The sequence below is a fragment of the Lytechinus variegatus genome, chromosome 7 (assembly GCF_018143015.1).
Source record: "Lytechinus variegatus isolate NC3 chromosome 7, Lvar_3.0, whole genome shotgun sequence".
Lineage (NCBI taxonomy): Eukaryota > Metazoa > Echinodermata > Echinoidea > Temnopleuroida > Toxopneustidae > Lytechinus > Lytechinus variegatus.
In genome coordinates this window covers 30,947,416-30,973,106 of record NC_054746.1, presented here as the reverse complement: position 1 = coordinate 30,973,106, position 25,691 = coordinate 30,947,416, and the positions used below count along the sequence as shown (strand labels likewise).

General features: G+C 36.9%; 1 protein-coding gene across 1 annotated transcript; it reads right to left on the bottom strand.

Annotated features, from left to right (window-relative positions):
• Positions 1 to 226: 226 nt before the first annotated feature.
• On the bottom strand, positions 227 to 25,691 carry LOC121418994. Its single transcript, XM_041613247.1, has 3 exons — positions 24,643 to 25,691; positions 6,164 to 7,042; positions 227 to 5,796 (listed from the first exon to the last, which is right to left on the bottom strand). The coding sequence occupies exons 1-3, from the start codon at positions 24,746 to 24,748 to the stop codon at positions 4,076 to 4,078; spliced, it is 2,706 nt and encodes a 901-aa protein (XP_041469181.1). The 5' UTR covers positions 24,749 to 25,691; the 3' UTR covers positions 227 to 4,075.

Genomic DNA, 25,691 nt, shown 5'->3' with positions numbered 1-25,691 from the left:
TTATTTACCTATTAGGACATTTGATTTGCAAGATGGACATTTGATTAACCTATTGAAAATAAGTTCTATTGTGCGGACATTTGAATTCTCTAAGGACATTTTATTCATCTATTGGGATACAAGTCTGGCTAATGGGACATTTGAAATCCCTATTAACATTTTAATTACCTAATCGGACACTTGCTCTGACACGGCGGACATTTGACCTGGAAAACTTATCTAACAAAAATTATCATTAACCCAATGAAAGATAAATTTTGGGAATGATATATTCAGCTTTTCACATCAACACACTCCTTACTCGCCCCATGCCCTATATTAGTTTCCATCATAGAACCTATCGGCAGGGCCCTAAGAAGCGAGGATCCGGGGGTGCTGAAGCACCCACAGGATTTTTCTAAGGGTGCTACGTATGACATTCACAATATGCAGCACCCATAGAAATCAGGATGGTATGCTGAAGTAAAATCATCTTCATTTAGGAAGGAAAATACATTTGTCTTTTTACAAACTACATTTTTTCATTTTGCTTGTTAATTAAAAAAAAACCGGCACACCCTCTTAAAAAAATCGTCCCTAAGTCCCTGCCTATATCGGCCACTAATGCCAGACGATATGTTATATCTCTGTTCATCAAGGAATAACATGGATTCTATACGATAGTCCTCGGGTGGGGTTTCTTTCGATAAAAAAACCCAGCATAATAAACATTTGCGGGAAAAGGAACAAACATTAATGCTGGAAAAGCGCGACCTAAATTACCATTTCCTAAACCAATGTCACACCTGCGTCCAAACCCGTGGCCAGGGTTTGCAAACAGTACGAAGAGTGTTTGTATCAGCATGATAATCATGTCTACATGAATTTTGTCTGTGGGTTGTAAGGATCTACCTCGTTAATCTTCAGAAGGAGGAAGAAATGTGAAGGATTCCGAATTGAGTTGAGTACGGTGGAAGATTATCAAGAAGACACATGCCTGTTTCGTTCTAAACATTACTCACTGATGAACAGAAACTGTTTTTTAGCTCGTGACGCAAGTTGGTCATAAGTTCATTCATTTCGGTCACTACCGCACTCACTATTTACATGGATGATGTAAGGAAAATAGTTTATCTTAAAGATACATTATACATGGACATGATGGACGAAATCGTGATATACTATAGCATTACTTAAGCCCTTATTTTTAGAGATGACAAAGCTGGATTAAGAGATTCGTTTTAAAAAATGACATGAAAATACGTTTAGTGTAAGTAAAGAAAAAAGTGGAAATCTGTTTTTCCAAAGATTTATTATTTTGAATAACAGCTCCCCATGCCCCGTGGGGGTACTCTCGGTGGGAAGGGGGGGGGGGGTATATAAAGCCGCACTGAAATGAACCCCATCAATTTTTAAGGGTCCGATTAGTGGGATAATTAAAATAGTACCCGGTGTTTTGATTTGTCGTTTTCGTTCTTTCTCACTGTTATAATGGTCATTGCCAAGAAAAAGCTATTGCTATAGGCTATAGCTATAGGCCTTGTCAGTGATCTTCATGGATATCTTTCTGAAAAGTCATTAAATCAGTACGATATATACCTCACAGGGTGAGTATGCCCCTTCCTAATGGTACGAAAATGTAACATTTAATTCTGTTTTTCACCGGATTGTATTTACTGATACTTATAATGCATTAATCTATTTTTTTAATGAATTCAAAACACATTAGATCGTCGGTTTGGAGAGGATGCTTAAGAAGCAATCACAGGCGTATTTGGATGTCACACTGCATGTCTGGAATGATAATATTATGCGACAAACGATTGACACGAGTATTTGATCCACGGTTTATAACAACCAAAAATAGAGATACTGCAAGAGTTTTAGCCTTATTCTCTGACCGCGCCCATTCTTGGTTGAGAATTAAAGGATCATAAATTTATTTCAAGCATGATGAACGCTGAGATTTGATTTTTTTTCTTTCTCGATTAAAGTCATTAAATAACAATCAAAGGTAATTCATATGTAATATATCGGCTGTCTTTTAAACTCGATTGTGTATGACTGAAATAATATTCGAACAATACCTAATTGGTGAATGTCAAATCTACTACCCCACCCTTTTATTTTTGTTTGACTTGTTCTTTTGGTCATTTGTACTTCGGTAAAGCCCCTTCCTCTCCTCGAGTTTCTTCGTTGAGTTTACATGATCGTTTATTCAGAAGTGACTACTAGTTTCGTTGTACTGATAAGCATTAATGAAGTATTGTTGGGTTGAATTTGGCACCAGAAACGGAACAATTTCACATCTTAACAATTCAAAATACAAACTGCTGTCAAATGAGAAAATGGGTACAGAGCAGATTTTTTTTATATAGTTACAACACCGCGGAAACACTATCACGTTCACAAAAATAAAATCAGGTGCGAGATCACTTTATCTCCTCAAAATATGAACTTCCTGACAGTCTAAAAACCAAACTAAAGCGCAACCTTCAACCCACTTTGTCATTATCATGATTTTGTGTATGGCTGATGGGAAAGAAGTCCCAGATTAACACTTGCTATAATATCAACAGAAACCTGTGGTACGGCACTTCGGGATAAACAAGGGACTTTCCTGCTTTTCAGCTTTAATGCAGTGCAGAGATACAATCAGTATGAATAAATACATCTAGGTGTGCATTAAAATGGAAATAATATGGTCCTTATTAAGAGGCCCACCCCCTCATTATGAAATGGGAAGAACATAATTTCCTCATGTAGGTCAATGTTTTTACTGATGAACTTGGTGTGATATGTCGTGCCAAAAATAGTCTTGATGATGTGCTCTTTCTTATGAAAAAAAAATTAAGACGAATTTCTTATTTAGTTATGTTCATATTGATTTAAATGATGTTCCTATGGTTTAAATCGTCTTTACCTGAAAAACATTGAATCGGTGATTGGGTATTGATCAATAGAATCGAAACATTGAAGATAATGGAAATCGATAAACGAGTTCTAAATCAACTTTTCATTATTCACTTCCTACTATTTGCAAAAATTAACATGAATGCACGAAATTCATGAGTAACTTCACTTAGGGGCCAACATTTACATAGCATATTACAAAATGTGTGATTTCATCAATTCTTCTTTTCTAGAATCTGAATCACATGACAAAAATTGCACCAATTACAAAACGTGTATTGCTTCTACAGATTGATAAAAATAGCTACAAATAACAATATGATTTGCAGCATTGTGTAACCTCTATTCAGGCCTTCGTTCGAAATTCTATGATAGATTTATCAATTAATATAATAATACAAATTACCAAAGCGAAGAAGCAATTTGTACATTTCAAGCTACCATTATAAATGTCAAGCCCGAGTTGAGGCTTTACTACAAGCATGGCGTCTTAAATGATACTCAAACAACATATTTTTATCATAAATGGCGGTACGGATCCTAAACAAATAATTGGCTAAAAGCTATCACAAGACCTGTCATTTACTGTAAATTATTATAATTTGCTGTAACGCAGTCGACTCGATCGCAAGAAACTTAATGTAAATACTTAGAATTTCAAGTTACACATCTGTCACAAACGAATAGTAAAACACTGGACTTGTATATAATATAAATTTTCTCTTTCAAATAAAACTTTATCAACATCTAATAAAGATATGAAATAGTTACAATACCACGAAGGTAAAAATCACCGATTCAACTTTATGTGACTAGACAGATGTGTTGTTATTTTACTAATTAGACCATTAGAACTATTTCTAGGCATAATGTATCTGGAAATAATTTGCACACGTTTTGACATAGTTAGGACTTGATCAAATACCTACTAATATAAATTAAAATAGGCATGACGTAACATTACGAATCAAAGACGAAAATGAATATTCGCATCATGCAGTATGGCAGTTTATTCAACAAATCTTTCTCAACAAACCCCCTCCCCCAAAAAATGCATTTTCATGCTCAAGTGAACAATATATAATTTTATATCGACATTCTACGTAGTACAAATTGACAAAGCCGTATAGCCATGGCTTTTTTTTCCAGCAGCCTCCTCAATGCACATCTTAAAAAGGGGTTACTAGTTCAACTCTGTATAGTCCGTCGAGTCAGTATCACCGGTATCGTTGGCGTTGTTAAAATTTTCATCGGGTATTGACGAATACGCCTTGTCCATCATACTGTTAGCAGTAGACGCAGAGGCATGGGAGATATCCCCTACCTGTGACCCACTTGCTTGACTTGATACCGATGCACGCGGATCTTTCATACTCATATACCCATCGTCGTGCCTAGATGACAACGAATTCGGAAAATTAGTCAAGAAAATGCTAGCTGCTGGCGAGATTTCCTCGCTGTTAGTCCTTTGCCGCCTGGGACGGTCGTAGTGTTGGGAAGTACTGCTATTGCTGCTGCTGACATTGCCCGTAGTCAAGGGCCTATTGTTCTTTGGGACTTCGTAGTATACCTTCAAGTCCCCATGAGCACCCGAGAATGGATTAGTACCCGGGTTGCTCACACTGCGCCAGAGATGTTTCCGCTGGCGTCTTGATGGCACCAGGTCTGGGTGCAATTCAGAGTCTATGTGAATGCTGGTGTGCTTGGTACTAGCGCGATTGCTTCCCAATGGCCGTAGCATTGGGAAGGAATCTACCTTCGGCTCTTCGCTGATACTCCCTTGGCGACTGATAGATATAAGAGCCGCCGTTGAACCATTAGCCTGGCTCATGCCTCCGCAAGACTCGCTGGTACTAGGTTGCCGACGGATGCCACTTGTAGTGGTGATGTCCTGTGGTGCCGATTCACTCGCTGTTAGCATTCTGTCCCTAAAACTACCCTCTCCATTCCCGGACTGACCATTGCATCGATTTGGAGGAGACGTTGATTTTCCGTTCGTTGCACTTAGACTGCGAAACATGGCACGATCAACGCGTCGTACTTTCCCGACACGCCACACACCGTCTGTGTTGTTAAGTGTCATGTACTCACGTTGTGATATCTGTGATCCATCGAGATCAATATACCCATCTGGACCTACCAGCATGGAACTAAGCTGAAGCTGACCAAATGTTTTCCTCTCAGCCTCCAGTCGCCGAATCTTCCTTTTCAGATAACACACGTAAACTGCTAGAATGGTAATGATAACAAAAGAAAACATTCCAATAATAATGGCAACTGTAAGGTAGTTACCACCTCGTGTCGGAGATTTCAGGTTTTGTCCAGTTGTTGGTTCCGTCTGAACTCCTGAAACAGTATGGTCATTTATGAAATTACTTACAACATCTACATTGTGATCTGATCTTGATATCTGCTGCAACTGAGGACCATAGGTGGTACACATTATCCCTGGTGGAACCGTAGAAGTTAGTCTCGCTGGAGTTCGGCGGACGCAGGAGTTGTTACGGAGAACCAATCCAGCTGGCATCCCGTAGGCTTCGTTACCCTCACCTGATGAATAGCCATACACCAGAACAGAAAACGAATTGTACCCGCTGTATCTGTCTTCCAGGAAGTACACTCCTGAAGGGTTGTGCACAAGACTGTGTTGCTTTATACAAAACTTTCTCTTCAGCATTTCCTCTGTCGTGTGAGAAGCATTTAAAAAGTTATCCTCCGGGAAGTGAAATATGCCATGAAAAAGGCTTGATTTTGCATTACAGTCGATGACGATATTGATGTTATTAGTAAGTTCGGGGCCACTGGCGACAGAGATAGAAGGAATAAGAGCCTCACTTACGAATTGCTCAATCCCAGGGACAAGCATCATAAATGGATCAGCTCCCGTTCCATCTACATTTCCTCCTGCGTAGAGAAGAACATGAATAGATTGAATTAATCAAAATCAGACTCATATTACTAATTTCAAAATTTATATGTAGTGGAACGTACCCACAAAGCATTAGCGTCATATCAATTTCAAATTAATGATACATTAACAAACATTCAACGAATGAATGCTGATCACGGTGATATAATATCTATTGTAAAATTGTAGGTGATTATCATCTCTGACCCAGAAAATAACCTTTCGAATCATTGTCATCCTTTGAGAAATATTCCATTTCATATATTTTTGCCATTAAGTAAGGACTCGTATTTCATTTCCAATCATGATGTTTCCATAACAATCAGTTTATCTCATACCCGATGTCCCAACGTCTTTCCATACCTTTACTATACTGCATTACAAGGATGGGACTGTTGGCAACAATAGCTGTACTAGAATTCGATCCCACGTCCAGTTCCCTAAATTGCCCAGCGTTCAGTATGAAGTAAGAATCGGTTGTCGTTGTCCTCACGACGGTCAAGTTCCTTGCTGCAACGACCCGAAAACGATCCCCGTGTGACCTTCCTTTCAGGGGTGACGTGATGAACTCCTTTTCCCAACTGCTGACGGGTGGAAGCTGCTCAACGAGGTGGTCGCAATACCGATTATTCTTTGGCACATTGGCACATTTATTTCCTGACAAGACGGCAATGGGTTTATTTGATACAATGTGCGTACCGGTGAGGTCATAATCTTGATCAAGGCAGTGGAGAGTTTTAAGCTTCGTCAGTGGTACTTCTCTTCCCGAGTAAATGATCTGTCCATTGCAGACAGCATAGTTGTTAGGACGGAAGTTTATCCTGATGCGGGTATCATGGTCGGTACTGATCACCATGAATTGGGAGCCACGATCGTCTCTCTTGATGCGGGTTGCTAACTCGTAGGTTACGACATAATATTCGTAGCCGAGAGCGTCCGTCGGTAGAGCTAGGAAGGAATCCATGGAGTTGCCTCTATCAATGCCGTACACGCTCACCTCATGGTCTGCCTTGACAACGATGGCCTCTGATCCTGCAATTGCAGCGTTCATGAGGTCCAATGACTGGACTGGTTGGTAAGGGGTGATGTTTAACGTGTAATTGCCTTGTTTGGTATAGATGACCACCGAGGTGCTCCGTCTTGAACCAACGATGTAGATATGAGGGCTGACATCAGGCATCATCGCTTCCAGGAAACCAATCACAAACTCTGTTCCCATGTGATCTCGGACGGCACAAGGATCTGTCAAGAACAATGAAATTATAAATCATTGACAGTTTCAAAGATAGTTATACTGTAGAAAACAATGGTTTGTAGTGTTAACCAATATAATATACATGTAGACATATGTACAAAATTATGCATGATTCCTCTTTTATGTCAAGGTATGACAAGATATGGAATTACCTCCCAACCCCACATACATATTTAATACTTGCCGACTTTTTGCTTTGCGTTCTCATGTAAACCACACTGAATGCAAAACAATTCCTAGAAACCTTTCAAATTCTTTGTTATTCATCTTAAGACATACATGACACAACGGGTTAGAAAGTACAACGTCCTTAATTGTTTTTTTTTATTCTAAACTGCTGTGTGACATCTTTTCGTACCACGTGACTGCATTAACAAAACGATCTCTAACAAAGCCTGATTGAATTTATCCCCTTCTGTCGGGACTTATGATTTCCGTTCATAAGTGACTAATCACATGGTTATTGCTTTTCCTTCAATCACCGTAGCACCTGAAATGCCATCGACATCATCACACCGTTGCGGTGAATACGACCCACCTGACCACCAGTTGTGGCTTTTCTCTCCCTGTTTGCCCTTGGTCATCCCATGGATTTACGTCAGAATGGAGGCTATCCCTCATTCAAATTAATTTTTATGAATTGATATCATGATATTCCACGAAATAGGAAAAGTGAAAAAAAAGTTTTCTTAAAGGAAAAGAAGAGACGATGCGGAGGTGATGTAGGGGTACATCTTAGCAAATAGTTATACCAGAAAGTGCAACATTAAAAAGTTACTGTTTCCGTTGTGATCGGGATGAAAATTGCTTGTTATTTGCTCATATATATTTATTCATAGTATTGTATTTCCCAACATTCTATTTAGTGCTTAGCAAAATCTTATTCGAAATATATAAAAACACGAAGCACTTTGTAGAATCCTTTGATCATAGTTTTTCTTTTGCTGAATGATCAACCACATAAAATTGCTTCTATATATTTATGAAGACAAATTCAAAATGAATGGTTGAATCGTTTCTATATCGGTATTAATCCCATTCTGATAAGCTTAAGAGAGTCCCTTGAGTTCTTCCAACTCAATTAATTTTCTTCAAGTATATTTCATATTAAAATGAACAAAGAACCTCCGTATTATTAATCTTCGTTAACCAATAATAATAATCAATCGTTTTGAAATATTAAATAGAACATCAATATAAAGTGGTAGGGGCGTGCTTAAATGTAGAATACCTTGATTATTTTGATACAGGCATATTGTATTTCTGGCTCCAAAACGCCATTCGATTGATTCGAATTAAGTCTTTCTTTAAGGATAAGCTTACACGATTCAGTATGGTGGATACAAACTAGCACTTACGTCATGAGTATATTCTTCAACGGAGCTAATTTTGCCCTCAGTGGGGACGTACCCGCCAAATACATGCATATGAGAGGACGCGATGGAAATGGGTAAGATTGCGACCCCCTTGTCAACCCTTACCATGCTCCCAACGCTGTTTTCTTTGACGTAGAAACATTAATACATCCTTTCCGTTTCGAGGCCACGATGGTAATGAATTGGGGAAGTACTTGTATTTCCCCCTCTTTAAATCATTGGTATAATGGCTAATACCCCATTGCCCATGCATGAGGAGATTTTTGAATCCTCAGCATGCAATGGATCTTATATGATACAGGACATCCATATCATAACCAAACCAGCTGGGTTATATTATAAGTGAACTTCATTGTTATGAACCTCATTGCATAACAATTAATTGAGTATCCGTTATATATAAATCCAAAGTTAATAATCCACCGTTGCACTTGGCAGTGATATCAAATCTTAATTGTTCTATGTTTGCCATATCTATCAACTACTTTCCGGTTTCGTAAAATTATTGTTTACGTAATCATAAGGTTAAGGGAAAATCCGACTTCATGCAGTAATTGTTAAATGAGCAATATAATTTGCAGATATACCATAACAGGGTAATATCTGTATTTTAAAATGTATTGTGGCATCTTTAATTTATCAGTAACTTGCCTATCGATACTGGGTATGATTAAGTTGAGTCTGACACAGCTCTAATGAAAAGCTTCCGTACTTTTTCATTTTCCTCGAATTCCTGTCACGACTCACCAACACAACTGACGTTATATAAGAAACCTCTCTATATAGCATGGTCTATAGCATGCACTGAAAGAGCTTTGAATTCAATGGTGTGGATTATAAATGTTCTATTCGAGTTTTGTTATTAAATATCTGAAATGAAAAATGTTTAGTCATGGAATCAATATATTGAGCTACTATCAAAACATAGCATGGTTAGGCAAACTTTACCCGGTAACCGAAAATGTTATACCGCAAATGATAACTCTCAATATATTATATTTATCATATTTTGGCCTCCTGCATATCATAGATCTAATGTAAAATGTAAAGTTTTGTGTATCTTTAATCAGCTTTTATCAAGCCTTTCACTGTTCTTATTATTTTTTTAATATTTTCCTGTTACTATTGCTACTGATGCTGTTGTAGTAAGGGTATGCTCTTATGTTTGGTCTTTATTTTTAAACCTTGTTTCTATCAACAGACCCTGATATAATACAGACACTTTTTACAAACTTCAAAAAATTAAATTTTCACTTAATCATGGTAAGGAGGGGCTGCATGAACTAAACTCGTATACAGGAACGTTCGCTTGTACAAAAATCAAAGTATTGCACGGAAACAGTCGCTAAACTCTGACCAGAACCGATAAAGCAGACTTCCCTTCCTTAAAAGAAGTGACGCTGTTTCATCCAGTCTAGCTATAGCTGCAGTCACAGGGTGCATGCAGGGTCCTGGATTCAGGGTTCTGAAAGGTATATCCGATAAAAGGCTTTTAAGAGAGGAGTCAAAACAAGCACGCTTCCTCTAATGGTGCAACGACCTGGAATATCCAAACCAGTAACAAACTCATACTCATTTGTGAAAACCACAATATTTTAATGATTTCTCATCGAAGAATTTTTCATGCAAACTTGTGAAGAATCTCGTAGAATTAATTGCTCATATAAATCTTTTGTAATGGACATTCTATTTTGCTCTTATTTCATGTTTTATCCTAGTTACATTAATCCTTTCTATCATAGCACAGTCGTATCTCATCATTACAAAGTCTGTATATGTTATTCGTACGGACTTAATAATTACCATTTTTGAAATGTCATATTGTTACAGTCGAAATCGATTTACAGTCATATATTTTCTATTCCAACATACTTATGTCATCGTCAGTCAAATAGAACAGTTAAGCTTAAAATTGTTAAACAAAAAGAGAACAAAGTATAAGAAATTATAGATTAGAATATTGAATGTGCTATATACAATTAGGACAACTTGCATTAACATTTTCCACTTTTGCAACTGAATTAATCCACATTTCTTTATTTTTTTGTCAATATATGATACTCTGGATCAAAAGAATAAACTATTCTTAAAGAGCAGTCCTATTATGCATGGTAAATAAGTTGCCACGCAATAACTTAAACTCTGAAGTTTGATTGCAGTTGATGTAGATAATCTTTTCATCTTCATATATTGCATAGAGTATAATTTTACATCAGTATCCGTGTTCTTTAACCTCCTTCGAGAATCTGTGTAAAAAAATTACCCCGGCCTGACATCACCAGGAAATTAATTTAAAAAGGTAAATTTATTTGTAAAAGAAAAGAAATACTTAAGCTTCATGGATAGAATTAAAATAAGGAAGTTTTGATATTCGGTAATCCAATTATGCATAACTCAGATGGTATGCCTGTCATGAATTGCAGTGATTTCGAATTTTATTGTTTAAAAATATAATTTGAATAGTCTGCTTCAAGAATATGAATTCCAGATTGATTCCTCCAATTGTAAGATCACAAACGCTGTACATGACATAATGGGAGATAAAACAAGAAAATCGAAGTGGATGATATGGCTTAATCAGTTCACTCATTGCATGTACGTGAGAAATTCATTTCAACTGTTTCACATTTATTTATTCATTCTGTCTTTATCTATTTATAAATATGTCATATCTGATGACTTTCATAACTTTGTTCTTTTCAATCGAACTTCGATGATTTTATTCTCCTTCAGGGATATGCTTGTAGAACTTTAACTTCATTTATCCCAATCGTGTTACTGACGGAATGACATCGGGTGTCATAGTTCGTTAAGACATGCAAGATGGAAGCGGTCTCTCCCCGATCGCCGGTCATAGCACTTTCTAATGTTAGGATTATCTAATTTACTTGATTATTTAGTTACATCTTGATGTTACGTAAGGGAAGTGTAGTAACTTTGGCATTATGCTAAAGTTATTTCAATCTATTCCTTTCCATTCCATCTTTTTTCACTTTTTGTTCTTTTTACCTCTAAGGACGGCAACTGCCTACCGACTTTTTAAAACCGCCATACAAAGAAATGGAGCCCTGATTATCACGATTTTAGTATGATTGTTTTTGTATACCCTGCACTTTAAACCCACTTTGTTTCAGCATTTTGTGATGGACACATAATTTGGCAATGAACATCTGGGAGTTAACACGTTTAATGATATCACAAATACTAAACCAAACCACACCATTTAGTTTCGAGCTAGTTCTGAATCATCAAACCACCATTTTGCCTCCTTTTCCCTCTCTTTCTCGTTCACGAAATACAATTTTATCACAACCGAAGAGCAATCAATCCATAAGAGTGTCGAATGCTAAAACCTCGAAATACCCGAAGAGTAAAAGAGACATGCTCTTGATAAATTATTCATTTCAATTCCCAAGGAAAAAAGATATTTGGTAATAAGATAAAAATTATCGGAAATGTAAAAGGGATTTGTGCCTTAATTAAGAATGATTTGATATCAGATATTCTGAAGAAATTACTCTCCAATTGTTGTTTTCAAGTCTGTTTTTGTCACTGATTTCCACTATTGGTCATTTTGAGGGTACATGTATGAATGTGTGATGATGTACGTCTCTGTGCGTGAGGGAGTGTGTTTTATTATAAACTGGTTTGTGGGGAGGTGCCATTGCCGAGTGCTCTAAGAAGCCGATTACACAGAAAGTCCAGGGTTCGATACACGACAGTTCAGTATGCCTTCAATACATTGCAAGGCATTTCATCTAACGTGACTCTTTTGATCTCACATCAGTCAAATAAAAATGATTTAGTAATTTTCTGAACCACAGACACCACATTAAGCATATGTTTGGTTTAGAAGTCTATGCGAAACATTCGAGAATGGATGAAGGGAATCACAAACATACACGAGGATGTTTATTGTCTTAAATGCAGACATTGTTACGCAACCAGATGACTGTTGGGGAAAAAATCACGACATGCTACAAATCTACAATCAATGTTATTGTGAAACGTGTCTTGGTGTGTCCTCTGCCATGTCCGATCACTTTATCCTAGCCTCGGAAACCCCGATCAAGGTAGCATTTTGGCTTTACCTTAATTCACCTTCACGACTTGCATGAGCTTCTGAACACAATACACCGACTTCCTCCAACTCCGGATACATTACCTAGGAGATCCAGTCCGTTAAGGAGAGAGATTATCTCTTGCCCTCAGAGAATCGTGTACTGCTTTGAGACGAATCGCAGACAGGACAGAAGGAAAGGGTATGAACATACTCATGCAGAAGCCCTCAGATTTGAATGTGGTATTCAGTCTCATCTAAAAGCCCATTTTCATTTAAATGTGAATATCATTAATAATTAGATTTGGGGCATTTCTCTATTAACAAAGGTGCTGACGTATGGAATTTATCTTAAAATACATCCAAAGACACTTCATTAATTATCAATCAACAAAAGCAAGAGCTTCGAGAAGATGAAAACAAACTTAATCTTCTGTTGGTCCATAGGTCAAGTGGTTGGCATACAGTTAAGACATGTTGATGACATAGACATGGAAAAATTCAGGCCTTTCAAACTAAATTGTTTGCCAAATTTTCATGAAATATGACTTAATGTTTTTCTTATTCTGGAGGAGAGACATTGATATATTTTCCTTTAGTCAATCATCCCTATTTCCTGAAGAAAAAGAAAATGATATCAATCGACCGGCGTCAATGATAAAATTTGGTCTATGCACCGAATGATATGCAGTGATGAGTCTGACCATCTAGCAACAAGCTCGTAAAAGAGTAAGGTTGAAATTTCGTCACCCTCCTGACTCTTATCTTTAGTGTATCAATGTATCCTATTGTTGTTACGACCAGGAAGTCATTTGTCTCGAGCTGCTGAAGCAATGTCAGTGGTGTATCCGGCCTGACGCATTCTGTTGTTTAATTGTCCTTACCGCACAGACATGAAGGACGGAATGATTCGAGAGGCCAATGCCATATCCGATCCTCCGTGGTAATGTTGTAATGAACAGTCTATCGTTTTATTGCGATCAGGGTCTCTTTCGATTGACTTTGTAGATTATTTTTCTTTTTGCGGCCATCCTGACCGTAAAAGTGCAGTTAAGATGCCCTAGTCATAGCAATTGTTAAGCTAATTTTGTTTCATGGGTCATTCAATTTGGAAGTGGTGATAGCCAGGTGATGTATTGTTTTTATCCTGAGGTCAGCGTGGTCTTCCACTGTCCTCTATGAATTTTTTTAATCAATTATGAAATTCTCTTTTAATCATTTACGAAGGCCATTCAAACATAAGGAGTGAAAACGAGATTATAATAATTGTTATCGTGATTATTGACAGTCAGCAAGTAATTTATTTTAATTAATCTCTTAAATTGTTCCTCTTCTGGCATGAGTTGTAACTATCGCGAGGATGATGAATGAGCTAGAACCGATGTTCCTTCAGAGTTTTCTTCTTTTAATTGCTCCTTGTTAATATATATTGACATATTCCCTATTGATAAATTTGCGCCAACAAGTTTTCACGTTGACAAATCATATGCTGTATATCTACAAAGAAACAATAGGCCTATAGGTCACGAATGGGTTGTGCCCATGCAGTGTCAATATATCTTAACTAATATCGAGGTAATCAATTGAACATAAATATCCTGTCACCTGGATGGTGGTCTACATTTTTTTGTCGTGGAATTACTTTTTATGCTGGTCTTCGTTAACAAAGTCTTCCTGGATATATATAGGGATACATTATGTCCTTACTCCAGAGTAGGCTCTTTAAGCACTCTGTATAAACACGATAAATGATTCTGTTAAGCTTGGTCTGTAGGCAGAAAACACGCCACTTTTTAGATGAAGAATATAGGCTTACAAGGTAAAAAGTTATTGAAAGTGTTATAAAACTATAGCGGGTGGGTGTTTCATAAAGCTGTTCGTAAAGTTACGAACGACTTTACGCACCACTGGGACGTGTTCTTAGGTCATATCTCAATTACATAGGGATATCACATAGCACAAGAAAGGGTTACCAGTCGTGCGTAAAGTCATTCGTATCTTATTAACAGCTTTATGAAACACCCACCTGGTGGCTTGCGTATACCTCTAATATTGGTTTGATAATTTACACATCCCCTTATGATTATGGCTGCTCAATGTAGTTTATGGATTTGACCTATCCTTTCAATGCGATCCTCACATATCTTTAAATGGAGAATTCTTTAAGGCAAGAATAAAATGTTCTCTCCGGACAAGCAACAAAATACATATTTTGGCTATGAATATACCCTCAACCTGAGAATAATCCCGTCAGAGAGGACATAGTAAAAATAATAGTAATAATATTTCTACATTTCTCCCGACAAAGAAATTTTTCATCCCGAAAAACTGCAGGACTCTAGCCAAGATAGGCATTCTATGGATCACAAGATCTCCCCTTTGCTGCTATGGCAAAAGCCAACATCTGTTTGTTGCTGTTTTTTGTGTAAATAACCATGTAGCTTCCTCTAGCAATCACCGATGGACTGCAACATACGTTCAAAATAACACCAAGGGTGGGTTATCTTCTTGGGCCGGGAAAACGGACAGTGAAATCATCCCAATATGCAAAATATTCAATAAAACTTATCAAAATATCAGCGCACACCTCAAAATGCAATGGAAACTCAAATAAATATCTGTAATAAATGTATAAAAAAACATGGTACCAAAAACACCATCATTCCGACCACTAAGCAAGTATTTGATATCTACGAATGCCAAGTTTCACTCGACAAAGCTCATGCAAGCCGAGACTCCGGTTTTTCCTTCTTGTCATGACGTACACTAGGGTTTTGCGGTTCATCTTAAGGTGATTTAGCTCGTTTAAATCTACTAACAATCAAAATTGGAACCCTCAAATTATTATCTAGCACTAACTGAGCGCAATACGTGGTAACACTAATTGCGAGTCTAGACAACAAAAGCAAGCTTATTTCTAATTACAGTATCACCAGGTTAAATTTAATAATTTTGAAGCGCAAGATGTGAATTCAGGTAATCATGAGAAATAATTCTAGGTGCTTACAAGTTAGAATATGAATATATGGAGAGTTTTCATTAAACCATGGTAGCTCCTTGACAGGCTTGATTTTAAATCGTATGTCCTTTCTATTTTCTCGACGTCGAAAGGAAGGTGGGTTAAATTTTTCACTTCCCCGACAACATATATAAACTTGGCAAGGGCTCTGCAAACAGTTGATTGTTTCATTCTGATAAAGCATATCACAAAGCAAAAATGTTGCAGTACTCAAGATGACGGATGGCAACGTAGAGGCAGCTGTTTGAAATCTATGTTCTGTGCTAGTTTTGATGACTCGAGTTAGCAATGTTGTCTTCATCTTCATGCGTTGCTTGCTCATCCTTCCATTATAACACATACCATATTTTTCACGGAATGACAGATACAATATTTTATCAAATCGGTGTTACAAAACTGAATTTGAATTTATTGGTTTATTCAATTTCTAATTTATCAATATTTCAACGGACAAACTGAAATACATTTCAATACTCTCACACTTTCCTCTCTCAACAAATCCAAACCTTTAAGGGTGACAGCGTCTACAGACCTTGGAAGAAAGTGTGATGTAAGAACAAAAGGCGAGCTGTGACTTCAAGGTTTAGGCATCATCAACAGTGACAAAAGCTATAGCCCACAGCGGTAGGACAGTTTGGCGGATTTCCAAACTTAATTCCTTCTAGGTTAACTCTGATAAATACCAAATTAAAAAATACGAATTCACTCCTAAAATTTGGCGGGAAAAGGGGTTACACGGCACCAACGTACAGTTACCCGTTACCAACTATACTCTCACATAATGTATGGAGGAAATGCTAATTAAAATACCCGACAGGGAAATTGTAACGGGTTAAAAGATGTATACAGTAGGCCCTTGTCATGATTCCTGTAGTAGACTTATAAAGACAGATGTGGTAGAGAATAATTACATAACATATTAAAGTATGTATAAAGTTAAGTTTAGATTCATGAAAATACAGGTATCCAATATGACTTGAGTCTATACTTTCCAGAAGATACGGTCACAACCCTCGTGAATATCATGTATGATACTGCGAAGATTCTTAGCATCAGTTTCTGATTTACACGAATGTAAAAGGAAACGGCTCCTTAATACAAACGGTTAAGGCAGTGTGAGCACGGATGTTTGCAGAAACCTACGGGAACTGCAACATTAAAAGAGTCTTTCCATTGCCTTCCATTGCAGTTCATCTGCTGACTCAACACATAGACACTTTTTGCCGCAAGTGATTAGTATGGTTTTCTCATGTTAAAGCTCACAGTGATTTTTCTTAACCACGAGAAGAGTTGTACCATTCACGTAACTTGGAACGCCATTGATTCTGGAGCAGTGGTGACGTTGCCTAATACATCCACAGGAGCCGCACATGCGATACGGTTGGTGAACGTGAGTTGGCTAGTGTCCAACTCTGGGGTGAGCATCGCTGTCTTCTGAAGATTGCAGCACAGAATATATCTCATTCTCAGCACAATCCTTGGACTATATCTTTCAGTGCAGTCCTTAGAAATATATATTTCTTTGGTTACAGATCAGGCTACAAATATTAATCGAATATGCAAGCGGAGTCCAGGTTCTGGTGATAGGGATTAAGACGAGTTACAGATGGATATGCAGAAACACATCGTTGCTGTTGAGATATCCACAGAGTAGTAAGACACCAGTCAATTCAATAAACTTTGGAAAATACCAAATGACTGTGGTAACAGACAGACTTTTGCGAATATAAGTATTTCATGCACATTTATATTATGGTTAAGATCTATAAAACATATTTACGCAGCACAACGAGTAATAAACTGCATAAAAGCAAAACCAAATATTCAAAATAATCATGCCCAATCATAAGGCTGACTTCATTTTAACTTCGTTGTATTGTGTCATAACACTTGTGCATTTTCATGTTTTGTTTATGGCAAAAGAAAGAAATTCTCGGGTCGGATTAAGTTGCATAGTGCAGTCCCACACCGAAATCCCAGGTTGTTCTGTTGGTGCACTTGTGTATTTTTTAAATTCACGTTCGATCAGCGTTGGTCTTGAAATTATTACCTAAACATTCTACCTAAGCGGACGCATCTTTTTTTCCCCCCACTAATGAACTTGAGCCTTACTAAGGTAGAACACGTTGTGAAGGAAGTGTGTGTACAGATGGTGAACATTAACTGGCAGAACTCCAATTCCTTCCATTTCCCTTACATTCGTGGGAGGGGGGCAAACCGGAGGTGTGCAATAGGAGCCCGTGATCACGATAGGGGTGAAAATGTAACGCACTTTGGACATGTAGGTATTCTTGACTTTTTAGACCGTCTCTCGTTTGACCTTCATTTATCTACAGCTGAATATGTTTAGAGGATATCTTGTAATTAGCCTATCCCTAGCATGACGGTTTCGGTTTCAGTTTTGAGTCCAACTTGTCGCGTCAAAATTCATATGTACAATAATTTCATTTTATTTTATTCAAATTCATCTAACAATGAACAAAGATATTATGGTAGATTTAATCATTGCAAATAGAGCAGTCAAAAGATAGAGAAGATTTTTTTGTATGCATATGGACCGTAAAATACAATTCGGACTACATTTGACAGTAATTTTACAGTTATACTGCGCTGCAAAAGCTCATGATATGGTTGAAATAGAAGTTCATTAAAAATATATGAACTTAACTTTTTAGCTAAAGAAATATTTAGATGACAAATTAGTGATTCTAAAGGTAATATATATTGAGGAATTAAGAGAACCAAGTGCAATTTTTCACTTAGAGTATGTCCACACAATTTGGCCTATAAAAACAATAGGCCCTATTTCAGGAATTTCCATTAAAAACCGATATAACTAAGATAATTACGTTAATTTGGTTTGAGTTCTATTCAATTAATGATTAAAACATTCAAAATTAAGATACACAATGATTAGTTTAGTGAAGAATTGGTCAGTCGAATGGATTTCCCAAATAGCTTATTCTTGTTGTGCCATCCAATAATGGAAAGAAGATTAAATAAAGATATGCATGTAGAAATATTGTTTCATGACAGAGTCTGGGCCAAAATGAGTTACAGGAACTTTCATTGTCAGTGTAATTATTCATTGTGATTAACATGCCATACTGATCTTCAATAATTTTTAATCATCCTACAAATTCCAAAGGAACACAACATTTTATTTTAAAAATGCACACCTTACTGAAACTTTCCTTCAAATTCGGTTTCTTTCGCAGTGATAAATCTGATAACAAATATTATTTACTAACAGATGTTTTTTTTCGCCCTCGATCCTGATATACACGTGCCTCGACGTGCGTCTAATGAGGTATCGGCAAATATTGCATAAAGGAAGAACAGCGACACAGCACTTTTGATTCATAACCCAGCCGTCCTCTACCGCGAAAAGCGAGGCATCCGAAAATTGAATCGAATGAGAAATTGAATGTGATTAGCTGAGAGGAATGATTGATTAAGATTGCCTGTCAATGAGATCATTGCAAGTACAGACACACTATCATTTCATTGAGAACTTCAGTCATGCTCGCGTGTCAATATCTCAATTGATTCCTCAGCGTTCATCTTTCGTGCTTCAAAAGATCATTTATAAAAAGAAAATCTACAATATACGCTTTTAGACGATAAAAAGAATGAACATCACATTAGTGAGAGTACTGAACTTTTTCATTCGCAAATTTTAGTTCGGAATAAATCAAATCCAAGAACATAATAACATTATATATTTGATAACATTAGAAAACAATCATTTGATTTAATGACCTACTCTATTTGTGGATCATCTATTACAATCGTTTCATATATGAAATCAAATTTGAGAGATTTGGAGTGGGTTTTACCCTCTCCCTTTCCCCATACATGGAATTTAAGACAATCCGTTGTCATTATTCAATTAAAATATTTGTAAATCTTAGTTGCATGAGGTGACTCCTTCCGCTCCTGAATATATTGTAGGTAAAGTTATGAAAAGTAGAATAAAGCAGACATAATATATCGACCGATATGATTCTCAACAACCAAAGCCAAGGTAAACATGCAACTTAATCTCTTATTATTTTGAAGGAAATGAAACATTTTAAAAGCAACAAAACAGATCTACTGAAATACGATCCTAAAAGATTTTTTGGGGGGTCATAGTGGTAAATAGTAAACCATATATTATGTCATTTGAGAAAAGTAGTAATTTCCAGCATAATGTCCCTTTTTTAAGTTTTTTTGAAGAGATAAATTTAAACGAACAAAGTTGTCAACCAGAGAGTGCCCCCATTGCATGTAGCAAAAGTTATTGAATTTTCATCTTTCACACATCGTACAATGTAAACAAAAGGATTGAATAAACTTTACCCAATATTGTTTTGAAAGGGAATGCATGATTGTTGAGTGAAATATTAGGTAAAAGTCTCATATGGATGTTATCACCCAACGTTTAGTAAAATTTACACAGCACTTTGCGTTATTTTACCCAACAAACTTCTATGTTCCCTTTTAACCCAATATTGATTAACCGCTTTTTAAAATAAAGTACAAGAGGACACGACCAAAGTTTACACTCTCTAATTAATTATGTTGAAGACAATGACTTTTACTATTCTTTAAATGTCAATGTTTGGTTTGGTCTGTTAAATTTGAGTTCTCCATGAATATTATTAGTAGTTTGTCTGACCCAAGAGGAAGCGGGAAACCCTGGGTCGCCGGTTTCACTTTTAACCCTGCACTTGCATCCCCTTAACCATCTAACTCCTGTTATATCGATCATTTATTACGTCGCAAAATTAAGGTGCTGACGTTATTGAGATATTAGTGGAATGGGCGGCAAGTTTCAAAGCTATAATTAAGAGAAACAATATTTAATTTACGATACACATCCAAATGAACGCATGAATTAGTTTGCCAGATTCTACTTTCCATTTCTTAGATCCCTAATTTGCAAGCATATACGTGTATCTGGCCCTCGTACGTTGTCCTTTAGTACCCTATGAATTATTGACACGCCATCCAACTGGCAATTGTATTCAAGATATGTATTCTTATTGAGGTTAATGTAAGGTGGAGATAAAAAAAGGAAAACCTCAAAGAAGAAAACATTACATCTAAATTTCAAGCTAAGACGTGCCTGACATGGCTGGGCCCATAGATATTTGGCGTTAGTAGTATAAATAACTTTATGGCTGGGCCATGGCAATGTTTGGTCTTTAATTGGTTGTCCGTGGCCTTTCATTCAGCCCATGCTATTGTTAGTCCGACAGGAGCCAGTTGCAAAAAGAGTTGTCTTTGAACCCAACTCAAGGGAATCGAGCGCAAACCTGATATGTACCTGATTTTGATTGGTTTAAAATCAAGTTGCCATCGATGTTCAGAGTTGTGTTTGATCTCATCTCCGTATGAAATGAGCCTCTGATGACACACTGTCTAGTCTGAAATTTCCTTTCGAATTACTGCAATTGGACTTTTTCTTGTAGACTCTTTTCTTGTAGCGATTCTTTATAATAACACCGTTCCTTTAAGAATTATTCAATCATGATCCACCCCTGACTTTGTGTTTTATCTGATTGACCTTTAATTACTACCTATTGATTAAAATTTGTTTCATGCATAGCACGAAAATTTAACAATTTGTTTTTGTCGTCTTGGTTGTGCATATACAGTATTTACTAATATAATTATTGCGAGTGTCCAATAGGTCATGTTTATGGTAAGGGTGTGTGTGCGAGTGTGTGTATTAACATCATACAAACCGAAATTTGCATTGATACGACCCCCTTCCCATCCTCCTCCTTCTCTCGTTCTTCCTCTCTCTCTATCCCCCTCTCTATACCTTTTATTCTCATGATGGAAATTTTAAACTCGAGACTTTAAAGTTGACATTATATCTCATGGAGAGTAATTTGATTTCAACAAGGCTATGTTTAAAAGAAACCCATGAATAGTGGATATTGCCTTATGTGACAATTTCCTGTTATATTTCCGATAACCCTGTCCTGCGCTGCCCAAATTCTTTAAAGGGAAGAGAAGTCATTATTGATGCAAGCTGTGTTAAGAAAGTAGATTGAATAAATAATGTCGCTTAGAATATTACCTATCAGTAAAACTCGATGATCCCGAATGTACAAATATGTCGCATATTGGATAACGTAGCCGTACGCATCAAGGGAGGGGGCAAGGGGCAGTTGCCTCCCAGAAATTTTGATAACTTACTTTTTTACTGAACATTTCTACAAAATTCACCAAAAGTATGCACGAAATCCTTTTATTTCACTTTACAAAATGCAAAAGCGCCAAAATGACAAGCCTGGTTGCTTCGTTCCCTCGCTATAGAGTTTATTTTTTTGAAAATGTTTACACCCCCCCAGAAAAAAAAAATTCTGCGTACGGCCATGTTGGAGAATGTTCATGTCCGATAGGTTTGGGAACTAATACCTACGAATCTTCGATGAATTATAATCAATCGAACTTCAGTATTCGTTTGAATTACAAGCAATAAAACAATATATGAAAAAGATGGGTATGGACCAAGGGATGGTGATTTTTACGATAGATTTTTTTTATTCTGGCAAACAATCTTCTTGAACTCATCAGCAGAATACATTCTTCACATTTGTTTCAAAATATAGAATAGTTTTTAAGGAGGGTGTGTCACAAGTTTATTCTTTGCCCTCGCATTGAAATTTTGTTATTCACACAATACTAACTTCTGTAAACAACATGTGTGTGTTATAGTCAGATAAAGCCTTCCTATTACCAACTATATAGTAACGGAATAAAAAAATTCTGAAACTCAAATATATTTCCGGTATTTGCGTTTTAGAAGTATTTAATGAAACCATGTCGTGAAATTTTTTTTTTACTTGCTTCCTCTTGGAGGATGTTGACATTAGAGCTTCCGTAGTTGTCACCTTGTCAATGTCCTTTGCACTGTCTTGTGTTGCATCGTTCCATAGTCAAAATTGTGACTTTTTTCTCCTCCATAAATGGATCACTATCCTGAAATTTTGATCAGATTGCCACGGTTTCCGATTGGGAAAGCATTAAGTGATCGGCTTATTAAAGGTTAGATTGTCATACCTCGTTCCCATTGTCGTACGATCCGTTACGAACAGTAGCATTGGCCTTTCGTAACTGATCGCGAACATGTATGAACTATTCAATACGATTGCCTCAACTGAACTGATACGATGTTACACGTTCTGATACGATCATTACGATTACTCCACGATTAAAACCACTGTTTCAATCGTGACAGTTCGAACTAAGTATTAAGGTCACGTATTTCATCTGATTGTTACTTTGGTACCACGGAGAATTTTGTACATACGAACATTCACAAAATAAACAATTTCAATATTTTCGCTAGTTTAGGAAAGATTAGCGATCGTGAGTTTGTAGTCATAAAGTTTAAGAAATATAAATATTAAATATTATGATGACGACATTGTCTATATGCATGAGTGATTTAATAACAAATTGCATGAAGGGATATTGTTTATCCCCATATATCTAATCTTTGTCTCTATGATTTGTTATGTTTTATCCAATGTCGAAACTGACAAATATTGTTCGTTATAAGTGAGAATCAACTTTAACCTGAATTTAGATTCTTTGAAAAACTGTTTTAAGTTAGAAATTATTCAATAAGATTATGAAATAGATTCTCTCTATGTAAATAGACCCAACAAATCTAATCATTGACTGGAGTGCAACTTACTTTATCAAAATACTCTGAGATAAATGACAAAACTTTTGAATTCAAAGCCGAATAAAGTTCAGCTTTTATCGTATAAGGAGCTTCTTCCAAATACGTCCTTTAAAAACTAGGCAGCACTGGCTGACATGTCGCATTTCTCGTAAAATGAGGGCAATTCATGTCTGACAGCATAATTCTATGTTTGCAATTAGCGCCCACGAGTCTTCCTTGGATAATCTCGACTTGCAGTAGACTCCCGAATAACGATGGAAATAGCAATTTGGCGGAAGAAACTTTAACTGCAAATTATGGACATTGGCAATCAACGCACACAGAGAACGTACCCGCTGAAAGCAAATCAACCGCTTTAACGTCGGAAACGTCAAATTCTCAAATATGGCTATAAAATGATACTATATGGTTTCTTCTAGTATAGTTTTATTAGAACGATTATTCGCAATAACTGTCTTTATTAAAAAAAAGAAATCTACCCTTGCAGGATTGTTAGTCGGAAGATTAAAAGGGGGAATGTTTAAAGCAGTAGTAAAAGTGGCAAAAGAAGCGATGGTGGTAGCGGCCATATAGTGGTAGACGTGTAGCATCATCAGAATCAATAGCAGTCGGCAGAAGTAACAGTAGTGTTAACTTGTGTAGTAGTGATAAATGTAATAGAAGTAGTCGTAATGGTAGTAGTAATGGTAGTAGTATAGTAGTAGTAGTAGTAGTAGTAGTAGTAGTAGTAGTAGTAGTAGTAGTAGTAGTAGTAGAAGTAGCAGCAGCAGCAGCAGTAGTAGAGCAGTAGCAGCAGCAGCAGTAGTAGTATAGTAGTAGCAGCAGCAGTAGTAGAAGTAGTAGTAGCAGCAGTAGTAGTAGTGGTGGCGGTGACGGTGGTACCGTAGAAGGAGTTGAAGTAATAACAGGCCTATATAAACAGCAATAAAAACAGTAGTCGTCGCCATAACTGTAGCATGAACATTCGTGAATATTTCGTCATTATACATTGAGTCGTGGAGTGTGAGACGATGGGTGAGGGTAATTGAATTTTCACTGATGTTATCATATTGCATACATTACATAAGAACTACAACTCCATCATGAACACATATCCAATATAAAGTTTATGTAAACACGCCATCGATTAGAGACAAAATGACAATTGACCAACACGGAAGACAGATAACAATGTAATAAAGATGATAGGTTACCAGTGGATGAACTTCCATTCTACTATGACCAGCATGTGTCTATTACTTGTTGTGGTTGACACCTTATACCAAAATATAGTCCTATATTTGTTTGTTCGTGACATGATTTATATTCATTTATCTAAATATAGGCCAATCCTCCATGAACAAAAAATACATGACATTACTAAAATTAATAAATCAAAAGATGATTTTGGGGATGTCAACGGTTTAACTGTTATGGGTAATCAAAAGCTGTCTCCTTACCACTGGGGACTCCTGACACGAAGCCGAAAACAGCCAGTCCAAGGAAGGCAATATACCAGCAATAATTCCAAGATGGTGGGCAGGAAATATATCCAGAGTACTGCATGGTGATTTATGAAGAGTACTTTTGGCGAAAACAGGAAAAAATATAGCACTATGTCATAGACCTGACTCCAAGCCTTTTCAGATGTTGAAGGTTGGGGATATTAATGTCTAACAACACTTAACATGGCTGCCTCGTGTCTTATGGACTTATCTCCTAGTTGCAACTGCGCGTGTTTGGGTATCGTAGTGAGTCCACTTCATCAGCCGTCAGGTCTGGTTGAACTAATCTCTAATATGAAAATAATTAACGAAGACAGCAGGTTGCAATTTGTACATTCCAAAACGAAGATTAACTCTCTTGTTACGTTACACCTTTGTTGTCACGCTGACTAAACTTGCTTTGAAATTTTCATATTCTTCATCATATATGTGCTAAATCTGCTGATCAGGTCCTTTTGAATTCAAGGCTGATTAAATTTCTTTTTTGACTATCACTTATTGTCACTTGCGAATTCATTGCTTCATTTAGTTTGTTTTGCCAACAAGCACATATTACAACAATGGAAAAAAATTATCGATTATTAGATTTAAAGTTCCTCCATTTTCTTCAGATGGCATTTTAGGTGTACAATTATCAATCCCGTGTCAGAACAACCTGATCCACAAAGTTTCAGTAGATATCCAGCACCAACTGATCTATTGATCTGTTCTATGGTCCTCTGTCTGGAAACCTATGGGGCTTATCCAACAGTAGCAGACGGTAAAGGCAAAGATTCCAAGTTTATATTCTAGTCATTGTTGACTTTCTCTGCAGTTGAGTCCCACCTGTAGTGTGGCTTCTGCTACTGACTCAGTGCGGCCTGCTGTTGCCTCTGTTGCTAGCCCTACTCTGTGGCTTGTTTGAGGGCTGTTCCCATCTCTAATCGAGGTGGACACGGAGGGGGGCTATGACATCCGTGCCTTGCTAACTCAATTTGAGAGACATCCTCGAGAAAGCCTTATTC

Bases quoted from the DNA above. Each gene is read 5' to 3' on its own strand.
- LOC121418994 (XM_041613247.1), bottom strand. From the start codon at position 24,748: ATGCAGTACTCTGGATATATTTCCTGCCCACCATCTTGGAATTATTGC. The intron at 7,043-24,642 runs GTAAGGAGACAG...TGTTCTTGACAG, and splicing joins CGTGTCAGGAGTCCCCAGTG to ATCCTTGTGCCGTCCGAGAT. The intron at 5,797-6,163 runs GTATGGAAAGAC...TTCTCTACGCAG, and splicing joins TGTAATGCAGTATAGTAAAG to GAGGAAATGTAGATGGAACG.